The 16,116-nt window shown below is 38.2% G+C and overlaps 1 protein-coding gene across 1 annotated transcript in view; it reads left to right on the top strand.

Annotated features, from left to right (window-relative positions):
* The window catches only part of ADGRG2 (adhesion G protein-coupled receptor G2), a 69,312-nt gene that overhangs the window by 24,083 nt on the left and 29,113 nt on the right, over positions 1-16,116 (top strand). The window contains exons 2-8 of the mRNA XM_029929620.1: positions 1,318-1,353; positions 4,565-4,588; positions 5,997-6,035; positions 7,934-7,975; positions 10,247-10,300; positions 13,505-13,557; positions 14,394-14,449. Of these exons, the coding sequence (XP_029785480.1) occupies positions 1,318-1,353; positions 4,565-4,588; positions 5,997-6,035; positions 7,934-7,975; positions 10,247-10,300; positions 13,505-13,557; positions 14,394-14,449 (304 nt within the window). The remainder of the gene's footprint in view (positions 1-1,317; positions 1,354-4,564; positions 4,589-5,996; positions 6,036-7,933; positions 7,976-10,246; positions 10,301-13,504; positions 13,558-14,393; positions 14,450-16,116) is intronic.

The following is a 16,116-nucleotide window of genomic DNA, read 5'->3' as shown; positions in this document are numbered from 1 at the left end:
AGTTTGTTTGCAAAAATTTAGCCAAAAGTATTTATTGAGGCGTTTTTTATAATCATGAAAAATTATACACATCAAAATGAAATTTGCTGTATAAATTAGTGGTATATCCAATCCATGAAATGCTATACAGTGGTCACAAGTGGTATTGTGGAAAATTGTTTCATGATATAGAACAATGCTTAGGATATGCTGTCTTGAGAAAAATGAGGTTACAAATAGTTTATGTGATATGATCTTTCTTGTACATATAAATACACATATACACACGTATATTTATATATCTATCTATATATATCTAGGTATATATCTAGATATACATACAAACAGAGAGAGAACAAAGACTAAATGCCAAAATGTTAATGTCAGTTATATCTGGGTGGTGAAATTATAGGTGGTTTTAATTTTCTTTCTTACCTGTAATTTATCTGAAATTGTTCCAATAAGTGTGCAATATTTTTCACAGAGAAAAAATAGAATTACTTTTCTTTTAAGGAATTCGATCATCTTCTCAAAATAAACAACACAGTCTTGTAGTTTATAAACTCAGAGGCATCTGATCTACTTTAACTCATAAGTAGTGGCTTTATAGGTATAAAGGCTGTGCTAATAGGTACAAAAGGAAGCACAGTTGGGGGGCAACTGTGTATCTCAGTTGGTTGAACTTCCGATTCTTGATTTTGGCTCATGTCATGATCCCAGGGTTGTAGGATTGAGGCCCTGGTTGGGTTCTGTGCTGAGTGTGGAGCCTGTTTAGATTCTCAATCTCTCTTCTCTCTCTCTCTCTCTCTCTCTCTCTCTCTCTCTCTCTCTCTCTCTCTCTCTCTCTCTTTCTCTTTCTCTTTCTCTCTCCTCCCCACTCCCCTCTCTCCCTCTTTGTGCCCCTCTTCTACTGTGCTCTCTCTCTGTCTCTCTCTGAAATACTAAAATAAAATAAAGTAAAAATAATAAAAAAGCACAGTTAATGGAAGTTCATCTTATGCACATAGATATCTTTAGTTTTACAAATTCGAATGAATATTAGCCAACTGTTGAAGTTCTTAGTCATCGTTTTCAGTTTAAGATTCACTAGATCATTATATAAAGGAATATAGAGAGCACCGTCAACAGTTAAATTGGAAGAATTGCTTCACCAGTGTTATGTCTGTAGAAATTTGAAAAGAAGTACTGATGAAGCTGTTGAAAATAATAGTAAGTTAATATACTGCCCTCTTTTGGTAGCAATTTGCAACTCAGTTTACATTCACTTCCGTTAAAGATGTTCATCTACACATTCATGCACAAGCTAAACTAACTTTAAATCACCTTTTTCCTCAACAGAGAATGCTGGTAATTTCAGTTCTTTATCACCATCTGGTAAGACTGTTATTTCTTGACTTTGGGGGAATTTCAGGCAAATATTCCAAAAGTTTTCCATGAAATATGCCATGGAGTCAGATATAACAACATCGCTTTTTTCCATGAAGGTTAATTAAATCCTGTCACTAAACCCATACCTACAAAGGCTATAGCACACATAGACAGGAGGACAGGCATATCAGTCCCCCCACATTTATGGACACATCTATGGATAAATTGTGGGTTTTCATTACTGTAGCTGGTTAAGTTCTCCAACGTTACTGTTAGTATTCTAGCTCACAGTCTCTTGAAGAGCATCAATAGCGTAAACCTGCTGAATATTCTGATGTTTGTGGGATGAGATGTTCTCTTAAATACACTTTCTCGGTCGCCTCTAAACAGATACTTTTCAAAGGGCTTCCGAGGGCTTAGCACTTCTCAGAATGGGAAGACAAATGAAGAGAAGTTTTTCACGAGACCGTCATGGCAGGAACCAGGAATAGAACCCATATTTGAGACTGCTGGCTGTAGCCAGACCTCAGGGATAAAGTGGTCCAGCCCCATCCCTTAGTTGATGAGATAGTGAAGCCCCCACCATCTTATCTAAGGTCACGCAGCTCGCTGCCCCCCAGTATGCTCAGGCAGCACATGACTCTTCTGCCTCCTGCTCCTGTGTTCTTTCTGGTGTGCCATATGTTGTGGAACTGTCTTCTGTGCTAAGGGGTGAGTCCACTCACGTTTTATCCTTAGTTGTCTCAAAATGAGCTTCTGTTGTTCATTAATTTAAATAAAATTAAGGATTCCCTGGTGGCTTAGTCAGTTAAGTGTCTGACTTTTGATTTTGGCACAGGTCATGATCTCACAGTCCGTGGGTTCGAGCCCCATATCAGGCTCTGTGCTGACCGCTCAGAGCCTGGAGCCTCCTTCGCATTCTGCGTCTCCCTTTCTCTCTGCCCTCCTCCATTCACACTCTGTCTCTCTCAAAAAGAAATAAACATTTAAAAAATAATAAAAAAGATTCTCTCTCTCTTTCTCTCTCTCTCTCTGTACCCCTCCCCTTCTTGCACTCTCTCTCAAAATAAATAAATTAATTAAAAATAAAGAAAATGAATAATGATAGCTGTTACTTCTTGTGCACATATACATGCTTGGGAGTCTTCAGACGTCTCATTCAGTTTCCAGTCTTGCAGTATAGGAATTATTATATTCAGGGTCAGATAAGGAAACTGAGGGTCATAGAGGATGAAACTTGCTCATGTTCACACATTCTGTGTAGCCAGACTACTTGTGTTTGAACTTACGCACCACCCTCCTGCCTCTTGCTATCTGTGTGTCTTTGGGCAAGTTTCTTCACCTTTCTGTGCCTCAGTTTCTTCATCTGTAAATCGAGGACTATAAGAGTACCTGCTTCATAGGGTAGTTGTGAAGACGAAATGAGATAACATATGCACCTGACACAGGGTAAACCCCCAATAAATAATAACTCTCATTATTATGAACTATTAAGTAATGGGGCAAAGATTCAAACCCAGGACTGCAAGCCTCCAAAGCCTAAACTGTTTTAACTGCACCAATTTGCCCCCTTGCTGTTAAGCTGCTAGGGTCAAATAACCCACTGTATTTTTCTTCAATAGCCGACATCAGACTTAATCATGGTGCTATCTTAGCAAAATCCTGTTTGCATGAAAATATGGCGTAGGGAGCTTTGCACGTACCCACTGGTTCCAGTCACAACCTGGGTCCTGCACTAACTGGGTAAGAGCCAGTGCACATCCAGGGACTGACAGGTGGTTGTACCCACAGGCCTCTTCTTACCACTCATCAGCTTTCAGAATTAATCCTCATTAACTGAAAAACAGCTTTGGCCACTTATTTTGTTTTGCCCCAAGAGCAAAGGATTCCGTATTCACACTTTGAATCTGTTTGCTGAGGCAGTGTCTGATTTCTCAAGAAATATCCATGGCAATTAAAAAAATGTAGTAAATGACAAAATATGGAAGCAATAATATCGGACAGACAGAGTGTGTGTGTTTCGGCCAACGCATGAGCAGTCTGAAGCAGATAGGCCAGCCAGGCGCCCCGACACGCCCAAGTGCTGTCCGCACCGGCTGGGTATCAGGCCGCTGACTTCAGAGCTTGTATCCCTTGTGAAGTGTGTGTGTTTACTTTTCCTGCGTACATGGAGAAGTCAAGCCATTGGATCTTTTTAATATTTAAACATGCACAATGTATGTGGTAGATTGACCTCTTAGCATAAGTGAGAAATTTCTAACTTGACTGATTGTCTTAGTAGCAGCCATATTTTAAAATAACTTACCAGGAAATTGTATTAGGTAGGACAGTAGTGAGTGATAGCAATGTTGTTTTATTTTTTATTTTTTTTAAATCCTCAATTTGCTATGGGAAGAGTTGCCAGGTGTCATTATAACTGACTGGAGCCGATCTGCTGATACGTTTCATAATTTCACAGTTTGATACATTTAAAAAATTTTTTTATGTCTTTATTTTGAGAGGAAGACTGAGCACACGCCGGGGAGGGGCAGAGAGCAAGGGAGACACAGAATGTGAAGCAGGCTCCAGGCTCTGAGCTGTCAGCACAGCACCCGACGTGGGGCTTGAACCCATGCAGTGTGAGATCATGACCTTAGCTGAAGTCACCCTTAACCAACCGAGCCAGCCAGGCACCCCTGTAGTTTGACAAATATTTAAATTAGAAAATATTTTCTAGAATTCTCTGGCTGAAAAGATTTGAAAGTAGTATGTCACATATTTTGCTGTGGTTTCTAAGCTCATTTCCATAATATTTGATAGGTAGGAGTAGGCTTTGTGGCATGAGTGTCAAGTTCTTCATCTAAAAGGAGACAGCTGTGCTCATTTCATTTCTTGGGTTCTTTCTCTGCAATTCTCTGATTAAGTGTAAATTCTCTGAGTGATTATGGTGCTTGCAGACTCACATTGGTCTGCTAGCATGTTGTCTACTTCTTTGTATAATTCTATCTCAAAAGTTTTAACTCCTTTAAAATTCAATAAATAATTGTTTCAAAGTATTAACTAGAAATTTTTTTTTTCCTCTTACAGCTGAATCATCTCTTGTTGGTTTTGTCTCTTACTCCAATGGTACTACTGCAGGCAAGATTTTGAAAAAATTCAAACCAAGATTTCTCCCAATTTGTTAAGTTTTGATTTAATTAACACTTTTTACTTGTTTTTTGTTCCCTTGGGGCCAAAGAAGTTGAAACTACAAGCCTAAATGGTAAGAATTTTTCTGAAGCAAGTGAAAATTGATAACACTTAATACGAATAAAAGTATAATGAGTACTGTTGCAGGTTTTTGTATTTAAAAAAAAAAAAAGACATCCCAAATCAAACAAACCCCCAAAACGGTCAACCCTGGAGAGCAACTTAAACTTTTTGGTTAAATGAAAATATCCTTCTTATTATCATGGAGGGAAGCCAGCCCCCTATTACACTGACTGTTCTGTAAAAAGAAATAGCGATCACATTTTGAGTACCCTGTTTTACTTGCTCTCCAACACAGTGCCAGCATGTTTTATATGGCAGATTGTTTGAATGTGAAAAGCACATCCAGTGACTTCAATATGCTTCAACATAGATTTGGAGGCACAGAGTGTTCAAAGATTGCCCCTTTCCAGATGATTTTATCAATTGTTAATAGTATGGCATGAAAAAAAAAATACCTGGCTTCTTCATCATGCTAGAGAACTGGGCTGTGGTGAGGGACATGGACAGGAGGGCACATTGTGTGTGCCCTGCTCTGTGGGTACACAGCCTCCATCTTTGTGGAGTCAAATACCCACACTCTTCAAAGTCCCTTACCCAGTTAAAATAAACCTGTCACTATGTGGTTGGTGGTTAAGGAGCTAACTAGTCATAGATGGAGCTCACACTGTCGAAACTAGTTTAAATTCAAACTCGGTCCAATGGGAAACATTTTTATGTTTAATTACCTTTTAGAGTGAAAGGACGCCTTCAAAATACCTTTGGTGGTAGTTTTTGAACCCACTGGATGTGGGTGTTTAAGTGTGATAATGTAATACATGCCTTTCTGCCCCTAAAGTTTCATCCAGAATAATACATTATAGAATGATTTTTATTTAAATAAATAGCAATTAGAATAGATTTTCAACTGGATTTTAAGTGAAAGAAGATCAAAATGAGATTTTTCTAAAAATTACTTAAATGTAATGTTCAAGAACTTTAATTTTAAACTAGAATCACCTAAAGATTGCTTTATAAGAGTGTACCATTAAGCATCCACAGGGCTATATCTTAAACTTGGTATTAACTGGAAACATCATATCCCTTAGGGACTTTAAAAAATGGGACAAAATATTAAACATAAATAGGATTGTTTCAATCTAATAATTATAGGAGTGTTGCTGTATTTTAGAAACATCACCTGTGTTCAAGAAATGCATTTTAAATGGATGAACACTTGCTCAGGAATGGTGCCTGGTGGTTGGAGAATGGATATTGTGGTGGGGTGAGCAGCAAATACATTTGGTAGTGTCCTTTGGCTTTCGCAAAACTCTAACTGCTCTAGGATTTGGGGAAAAGTGAAATGTTTAAGGAACCTAGAAAATGCATGTGTTTGTTGATCATGTCAATAATTAGGCTTCATTTCCATTTCATTATTTCAGATGCTACTTCAAGTGTATTATCCACTTTAAACAAAACAGGTAATATCAAGTTCTTTCTAAATATAATAGCTTGTCTTCTCTGCTTTCTTGGGTTTCTCGCTTGTGTGGTCAGTCTTCTGGGTTGCTAAAGGTAATCTCCTTGCCTACTTCCTGTGCCTTCATTTGTTGAGTCACTATTCGTTTTACTTTGACACTGAACAGTAATTCTAGTTAAGACGTTCCTGCACTTCCAAACTTCCACTCCATTTTAAATAACATTAAAAATTATAATAGTATGTATTAGCTCATAACAAATGGAGAATATAAAAAATGCAAAGAAAAATAAAAATCATCTCTAATATTACTTTCTTAAGACTATTACTGTTAATAATTTGGTATAGTTCCATTCAGAATCATATATACACATATACTATATATATAACTTTTACATAGTCATAGTTTTTATGGATTTTTATGTCTTGCCCTTTTGACTTCATATTGAATTCTGAGTATTTTCTATTGTCCCTTACTATGAATGACTTAATAATATTCCATTGTGTACCATATGTTGAACATTATTAAATTTTGTAATAGAAATTGTTGCAATAAACAGCCTTGTACCAACATCTTGCATTCATTCCTGATTTCTGTAGGATGCATTCCAAGGATTGGACTTAATGGGTTAGCATGAGGAATATTTTAAGATCCTTGATCTACCTGTTGCCAGTTACCCTCTTGAAAGGTTGTACCCAGCAACATGCCTGCCAGCAGTGAACAAGACTGTCTGGGTCTCTGTGCCTTTGCTCAGAGCTGAGACTATGCTTTTCATTCTTTAGGTTCTGTTTTACATTCTTGATTGTTAGTGAGGTTGAACATTTTCCCCCAAAAGCACTTTTGTTACTAGAACCAAAAGTTCATTTCACAGATGTGTTTCTGCTTGCTCTTGGAAGGGAAGTATCAGGGCAAACAGAATAAGATATTTAAAAGATTCTTAATGAGAATGCAAACTACCATCAGCCTCTGTAATTGCCACCAACCATTGCCCGTGGGTCAGTCACACAGTGAAACGGAAACTCATTGATAACACATAACACAAAGGAGGTTTCTGAAACTGTTGGTGTAATGTCATCATTCTTAAGTGCTTCTCCAAGACCTGAGCTTTGTGTTTTCTTCAGAATTTGCCACTCACCCTAAGAGACAGACCTTTGCAAATCTATGCCCCAGCACAGCCTCTACTAATTGGCCATCCTTACAGCAAGGATTTCTGAACCTTGTTCTCTGTTATCTGGAAAATGAACCATGGACTCTGTTCCCAAAGTGTGTTGGGAAGATATTTCTAAGGTTTGCTTCTTCAGAGTGTGTTAGTACCTGTGGTTTGAAAAGTTCTGTCCTGGTTCTGCGTTCTGAGCCTGTTGTACAACTGTAGTTCGGTAGTTTCAACCACTTTGAGAACATTTTTGTCTATCAATATAATGGCAATAATGTTATATTAGCTCCTAAAGAAAATAGCAGGACACTACCTTGTCTGTAGAGCATACGCTATTTTAGATCTTGTGTTTCCATTAATTTTTACTCTGCGTCACTGGTTCTTTACAACCCGTCGCTCGAAGGTCCTGATAGTGACTTACTTAAGTCTACGTTTCTGAAGTGCAAGTCCGCATGGATTTGTCTAGCAGCAGTGCATGGAAAATGCAGAATTATACAAGCAGTGGGGTGTGTAACGGGTGTGAAATAACTGGGTAAACATGGAAATCCAAATCCCAGACCCACCCTATTCCAATGCTGTATGATCTGTGTATGCGATTCCCATTTATTCTGCTCCTGGGATGACCAATAGTGTCTTAAAGGTGTGAACAGTATGATTTTCTTAGCACTTCACTAAAATGATACTCTTGGCAAATTGTTTTTTTAAAAGCAAGCAACAATTCTGCTCTAATATTTAAATTGCTTCTTTGCAGAAAAAACTAAAATCACTATAGTAAAAACCTTCAATGCATCAGGTATGACTTACTATCAATATCAAGACTTTCTTTTTTATGACCGAAGTAAAATTAAACAAATGGCTGGTATTTATGTTTTCTTTCTCTTTTTTCCTACCTTTCAAAAATGCAGTCTGTTCTTAGTGAATAGATGTTTATGCATTGGGTACCTGAAGTTGTACTAAGTGTTTGGGGCTATATAATCATGATCAGATACAATGCCTGCCCTTAGGAATCTGCTAGTTTGAGGAGAGACCAGGCAAACAAACAGAAAACTAACATGAACATGTATGCAGATAAAAGCAAATTATTACACAGGTGTCTCTGACATGGTTAAGAAGCATGGGACATAAAAGGGCTGGCGCTAGCTAGTGGTCATCATCAGGATATAATTTGTGAGAGGAAGATTCTTAGAAGACTAAACCTCATTCTCTTTTGAAATCAAGAAAGGGATATAGTTTTAAGTATCTAGTATAAGGGTAGGAATACATGATCTGCTTAGCAAAGTCTTCTGTTGATTTAAAGCAGGGGTTGGCAAATTATGGCCTATGGGACAAATATGGCCCACCATCTATTTTTGTAAATAAAGTTCTATTGGAACACTGCCATGCCCATTTGTTGACATGTTATCTATGGTGAATTTTCAATACAATGAACAGGAGAGTTGAGTAGTTGTGACATGACTATATGGCCCACAAAGCCTAAAATACTATTTGACCCTTTACAAAGTTTTCTCATTCATGACTTAAAGGATGAGCAGTGGCTATGTACTTTGGGGAAATTACAGATGACAGCCCTAGCAATGGGAACGAAAATTCCCAAGATTAATGAGCAGCCAAAGACACACATCACTGGGAACAAAGTTGCCACTAAAATTTAGAGAAAGATGAGAGATGATAGAATGTAAAATTTAGTGAAGAGACGACCAATAGTTGTAGAGAACATTTAAAGCATTACTACCCTCCATCTAAAGCAGGTATACTTAAATGGAGATCTTTATCTTTGGTGTGGGTAACATAGCTGTGAAACAATATAGAATTCTACACGTCAGGTAACTTTTGGCACCTAAATTCAGTTTGCTCACAGAATCACAACTCGTAGTTGAAGTGTGACGCCTATACACCAAGCGTCAACTAAATCATCCTGGCAGAAACCATTTCCATGCACTAACACAAGGTGTAATCTATGTCTGTGTCCAAACTAGTTCTCTTAAGAAAGAACTAAGTACTCATAAAGTACAATGGAAATAAAATAGCAATCAGGCATTGTATATGTAATTCTGACCAAATCAGACCTAACAAGGATGGTAAAATACTCCTTAACAACCTTTCCCTCTTGGCACTTTGCTCAATACATTGTGAGCATTTGCCCCTCACATTTGCTATGGTTTTCTTATTCTTCACCAAAAGGATGAAATTAATGAAGGCAAGATTTTTAGGGGAGTAAACGTTGAGCTCTTTTCAAATCAAAGAAGATGTACGTCTCCTTTCACCAAAGAAGAGTGTTTTTAAGGCGAATATATATGAAATTTTTTGCTCTAACATGACTTATTTCATCTCCCATTCACCTCTGCCTCCTTTGTATGCCTGTGTAGTTTGTTGAACTGGCTGTCACTCCATTTTGCCCTCGCTCTAACTTTTGTCTTTTTAATGTTATTTATTTTTGAGACAGAGCATAAGTGGGGGAGGGGCAGAGAGAGAGGGAGACACAGAATCCAAAGCAGGCTCCAGGCTCTGAGCTGTCAGCACAGAGCTCGACACGGGGCTCAGACCCATGAATCACGAGATCCTGACCTGAGCCAAAGTCAGACGCTTAACCAACTGAGCCACCCAGGTGCCCCTATAACTTTTTATTTACTTTCCAGTTTCACTTCCTAGATTGTACACTCATTGAGGGCAGGATCTGTATCTGCAACATCCCAAAGCCTGTAGAATATGGTAGTTGTTCAGCACATAGTTTTTCAATTTTGTAGTTTTTGCCTATGTGCAATCATATCATGACACTGATGTTATTTCTTACATACATTTGCATAAGGAAATATTAGGGAGGAGCAGGGGATCAGACACTGACATACTAAGGAATAGTAAAGCAGGACGTTCTATATATAGCTGGCCACCTAAGAAATGAAAACTCATTTCTTTAGCCTTTTTGGAATTCATCCAGCCAATTACAGCCAACTTATAATAGTTTTCGTCCATTATCCACGTTTGATACCTACATTTGTGAATTCTCTTGACAATATAAGTGTAGGTGATGACATGTTTAACCGGTTGGGTTGTGTTTTCTTCACAGGAGTCAAACCCCAGAGAAATATCTGCAATTTGTCATCTATTTGCAATGACTCAGGTTAGTGCTTGTGTACATTACACATTACCAGATGAATGAGCCCCGTGGGGAGAAAAGGTTTGTTTGTCTCCTGTTGAGTATGTTATGTGTACCTCTCTGATCTGTCTCTTTTCATACCGCCTGGCTGCAAAGAAGTCCCAAATGAAAACAAAAGCAAATTTTACATCTGCCTGAAATTATCTTCCTGTTGCTTAATGAGATGACGGATTAACTTCCTTAATATGAGAACATGAGGCTCCACACCAAAGAGTTTTCATCAGAGCTTTAAATCCATAACTAACACCCTTAGGGTTGATTTATAAATATAGTAAATAGTGAACTTAATTCTTGAAAGCCACTTCTGGTATATAAATCCCTCAAGCTTTCCCACAGAACCTTAAATATTATAGCTTAGAAACAAGGTGTCTTATTTTGCTAAAAATAAAATAAACTGCTCTACTAGCATGTTGAAAACCTCACGTACACCCAGTTTAATTGGATGCTAGTTCCAGTAGTGCCCATAGTGTATTTTGCCATCTTTAACCCAGACTGTCCACTATTTTTTAAAATTAAGATGGAAATCTCTTGAGAACATGCTATTTTTGCAATGGGAATATTTTCCCTTCTGCCATGGGCCAGAAGGAATGAAACAACCATTTTTCTCACGTTGGTTTGGCTCTCTGGGCTCCCTTCCTTATTAAAACCAATGAAAGCAGATGTGAAAAACATAAAAACATGGTGTGGCAGGTCAGAACTGGATCATGAGAAGAGAGACAAGGGAGGTAACGAAGTATTTTGTAATATTAAAGTCTTAAAAAACAATTTTCCCAAGAATGTTTCCTTTTATTCTGTTTAATAATTTATTTAAAAAATATAGGGCACAATTTCAGGTAAAATGACTTAAGGTTGGATAGTATTGGAAAGCAAGGAAACTTTGTATTCAAAGAATGGTCCACAAACATTTTCTATTTGTGTGAATGTGATATTTACTCATATGAGCTTTCTGCTGGTAGTATGTGCCAGGTAGAATACAGTAGGAAAATATTATCTGGCTTTGATTAAGGGGAAAAAACTTTTTAGATTCATTTCACTTTCATATATTGTGTAACTCTCTCTCTCCTTCCCTCCATGTTCTCTTACCCTACTCTCCTGAATTCTCCATAATTTCATTATTTTTATGCTTCATCTGTGTTTTGGACTGGTGACTAATGTCTAGTTCAGTGTTGTGTCTACATAATGTTTGATAACTTTGAAAATTGAACAGTTAGTCAAAAAAACTGGTCATCTTGTATAACAGATGCCAGGAAGCTGGTTGGAGTAATGTTTTCCCCAATTAAGCAACTGAATTGACCATTTGTTTTAGTGTCTGTGAAAGTAGCCTCATCAAGGAACCAACTTTTTGGCACTAGAAATTCCATGATATCCTGCCAGAAACTAGAAACCTTTGCTTCTTGTAGGTTCCAATCTGAATTCGTTAAGGGAAATGGGGGCTGGTGAGAAAACTGGGAGCCGACCAGGCAGAGTTAGGCCGAGGGTCAATGGGTGGTGGCTTCCTTGTTGCTCTGCTACCGCTGTGCTCCCAGCACATTTATGACATTGAGTACGCGTCCCACCAGCCTGGAGGATGGACTTGGAGAATGGACGGGTGAAGGAGAGAAATTGCAGATGTCAGCACGGCCACACACACATGCACACACGAAATAAATTTTAAGAGCTATGAAGTTTTTCAAAAATGGATAAGTAATTCTATGTATACATCAAGCGTCTTTACTTTTAATAATTATGTACTGCATCAAATGAGATTTCAATATCGATATGCAGACGTTGAGGCTCTCAGTAGAAAAGTGGCTAAAATAGATAAATCTGGTTAATCATGGGGCTAGTGGCTTTGTCAGCCATTAAAAAATTTTTTAACATTTTTATTTATTTTTGAGAGATAGAAAGAGACAGAGCATGAGCAGGGGAGGGGCAGAGAGAGAGGGAGACAGAGAATCTGAAGCAGCTCCAGGCTCTCAGCTGTCAGCACAGAGCCCAGTGTGGGGTTCAAACCCACAAACTGTGAGATCATGACCGGAGCTGAAGTCGAATGTTTAACCGACTGAGCCACCCAGGCGCCCTCCCCGCTCCTTTGTCAGCCATTTTAAGTGGAAGTGGACCGGCTTGGCTACAGGAATCAGTTGTAGTTCGGGTTGCTATAAAAGATGAGTTTAGAAGGCATTCAACCTTCTAGGTCAGGAGTCGACAAACCACTGCCCATAGTCTAAATAAACCCTGCCACCTGTTTTTGTAAATAAAGTTTTATTGGAACATAGCTATGTCATTCATGTACATATTGTCTGGCTGCTTTCATGCATAGCTGAGTAGTTCTGACAGAACATATGGTCCACAAAACCTCATATACCTGATCTTTTACAAAAAAAAAATGCGTTCATATGGCCTCTTTGCCCTCCTGCTCACGAGGCCAGTGTTCTGTCTCTGTAAATTATGAAGTGCACATGATGTACTTCTGTTAAGGAGTCTCTAGTTTCTTTCTTTCTGACAGAATCTGAGCCCCTCCAAGTATGTTCTGTAGGAAACAAGCTGACTTAAAATGAGTTCTGTATTTCCCTAAGTGAGCATTTTAAAAACAGAGTTTTCTGGTGTTTCTGGAATGAAAGGCACCATGAGGTATTCCACTAAAGAAAGGATTCTCCCTTCACACTATTCAGATTTCGAGAGCAAAATTTCAACTTTGTTCCTACGAGAGAGATTGCATTTGGTACTGTATTTTAAAAAGAAAAAAAAAACCAAAATGGCAAGGAATAAATAAATAGATTTTCACAAGACTGCTTAAGTGCTGAAAAACACTTTCCCCTCCCTCCTTCACTGGGCAATGAAAACAGCCCAGACAGAGTTTTAATGTTAGAGCCACAGTCCCCCCAGTTAGGATCTTTATGGGAAACAAAGCTCTGATGGAGAAGCATGTAGAATTACAATTTCTTGACAAGGAGACAAGTTTTTTCACTTTCTGCGTTCCCACAGAAAATGTATAGTTCACATTTTCTGAAAATTAGATCGAGTCATTGAATAACTTTTCTGCTAGAAAAGACAGTAACTGTGAGTAACTACAAAGAATTTGATGAAACCATTTAATAAAGTAATTTGACAATCCTTTTTCTGTGTTGTAGTAATCCTTAAGCTCTGAGGATGCAAGTCTCAAATTTTGTTTTGAAAATTTATTTTTAGCATTTTTTAGAGGTGAGATAATGTTTCAATATGAAGAAAGCAGTGTTACCCAGGTACGTTTTAAAGATTTTTTTTTATTGCTAACTTACAAAGCAAGTACTTGTGCCTTTAACAATTTATTTAAGATAGAGATTATTTATGGTATTTGGCATATTTTTATGACCAAATTAAAAAAAGTATGCATTGTTGAATCACTAGCTTTGTCAAGACAGTATGATTTCATAATATCATGGTATTTTTTAAAATCATATTTTGGTTTTCACTAGGATTGCTGTATAATGTGTATATGACGGGATTCTATTGCCTTTTAAATTTTAAAATTATATTAGAAACTTTTAGCAATGAGGAATAGATTGAATCTAAGAATAGTCTTTTGATTCTGATCCTGTTCCACCCCATGGGAGGTTTGGATGCAGTAGGATTATTGCGTACACTTCCCATAACCTAGATTGGTTCAGAGGATCCCAACTAAATGTACATTGTTCAGTCTGTGAATATTTCCTGCGCCCCTACTATGTGCTGGGCAATGAGCTACGTGTTACAAATTCAGTGAGGGCTGCTACTAAGTTTCCCCTTTTACAGTGGATCTTTTACTTAACTCCGGGACCTTTAATAGTGTTCTTTTGGGAGAACCCTTGGAATAATGAAATTAATTAGCACATTAGACTTGCTGATTCAGAATATTTTTAAAGGAAATAAAGAAACAAAAACCAACTCAGTCAATATGGATTTGATCGTTCGCTAGGCAATATTCCATGCAGGTAGCATTCAGTCTTTGGGGTGTAGTTCTTTGGGTGGCCAATGAAACTGAAGAACAACTTCTTGTTAGAGAGCGTAAAAAACACACAACAGTATTTTTTATATTCTTAATGATTTTTTGCTTCTACAGAATCAAAATCTGGCTAATGGCACCTTATCTGGAGTCCTGTCTCTAAGTGAATTGAAGTGAGTAATCTGCTGCTTGATTGAAAAGTTAAGACAACAACTATGGAAAGATGTTTGTTGAGCTACCTTTACTTTTGGAAACGGAGAATAGGAAATAGACCCAAAGGTTATAAAGAATTGGTTCTTGAGTTCTTAGTCAATTAACATTGGTAATCACCAGTTATCACCTAAGGTCCTTATGAGGCTTTTTGTTCTCTTTGATAATCTGAATGTATGTAAGAGCTCCATTTGAATTGTTATTTGAGTTTTAGTGTGATTAGCTAGCCAGAAAGGTTGAAAGAGTTCAAGGTAGGATGCCACGGATCCCGTCTGTTCATGCTGTCATGAAGCATCAGGCATTCAAAAGGCAGAGAGAGGTCTTTGTTAAGTAGTTAGAAGCTTATAAGGACAAGCACAGACAATGAGAAATACATTACAGATGGATGCTCCCAGTTAGACAAAAGGTCAAAATGTCAGTCTAGTCCCGGAGACAGTCTTACCTGACTGTCACTGAGAGGGGAAACTGCCCGATTTCACCCTCGTACAGGGAAGCGGCATCAGAGACAGAATTCATCTGCTCTCAACCTTGCTACTATCTCTTAAATGAGGTTTTCATAAACTTTTGAAACAAATCCAAAGCTCTGGGGACTATCTGTGATGACCCTGAAGGAAAAAACCTTCCCTAGGTCAAAACAAAATGAAACAAAACTCTTCTTAAGGGTCATCCTTTCAGTTAGCATTTTGGCCTGGCTGCTTCTGATGCCTCAGTGACTCATTGGTGGAGAGGAACACCAGGCCGCCTGGTGGATAGCAGACATCTGGAGGGCTCTACTGAGTTTGCAGTGGCAGACAGTTAAACTAGTGAGAAGTGAGGGGGGCGGAGGTGGCGTTCCTGCCCTGTATGTCTGTTTTTTCTACCTCCTGAGAAAATTTAGCTTTCCTAGCCATTCAAAGTATATATGTGAAATATAAAGCAGAAGATATCAATGTCCTTGATGTATCTTAAACTTGAGATGAGAAACAATAATAAGACACATTTTTTCAAACTCACAAATTTATAAATAGAATACAACTTCACAGACTTAAAATACAGCTTAATTACTAGACTTGACATATAGAGGAGTTCATTTAAAGCCGTGAAGCCTTTGTTGAGCACCTACCATGTGTTTGGCCTTGGGGATAAACCCAACTCTGATGGTGGAAAACTGGTTCTAGAACAATGGTTCTCTATCTTGGCTGCATATTAAAATCAACTGGGGAGCTTTTGAAAAATCCTGATGGGGCTCCTGGGTGGCTGGCTCAGTTGGTTAAGCGTCAGACTTCAGCTCAGGTCATGATCTCGCTGTTCATGAGATCGAGCCCCACATCGGGCTCTGTGCTGACAGCACAGAGCCTGGAGCTTGCTTCAGATTCTGTGTCTCCCTCTCTCTCTGTCTCTCTTCTGCTCATGCTCTGTCTCTCAAAAATAAAAAAAATGTTTAAAAAATTTTTTAAATCCTGATGCCCAGGCACAGTTTATGACAAATCTGTATTTGGTGGCTGAGACGCAGACACTGGTATTTTTGAATGCTCCCCTGGTGGTTTTAGCATGAGGTCCATTTTTAGAACCAGAAATGTAGAGTCTGGTAGGATAGACCTATGATGCAAACATGTACAATCACTATACAGTACAATCACTACAATGAATG

Source organism: Suricata suricatta, chromosome X, assembly GCF_006229205.1.
Source record: "Suricata suricatta isolate VVHF042 chromosome X, meerkat_22Aug2017_6uvM2_HiC, whole genome shotgun sequence".
Classification (NCBI taxonomy): Eukaryota; Metazoa; Chordata; class Mammalia; order Carnivora; family Herpestidae; genus Suricata; species Suricata suricatta.
Note: the sequence above shows the minus strand (reverse complement) of the source record. Positions and strands in the feature narration are given on the sequence as shown.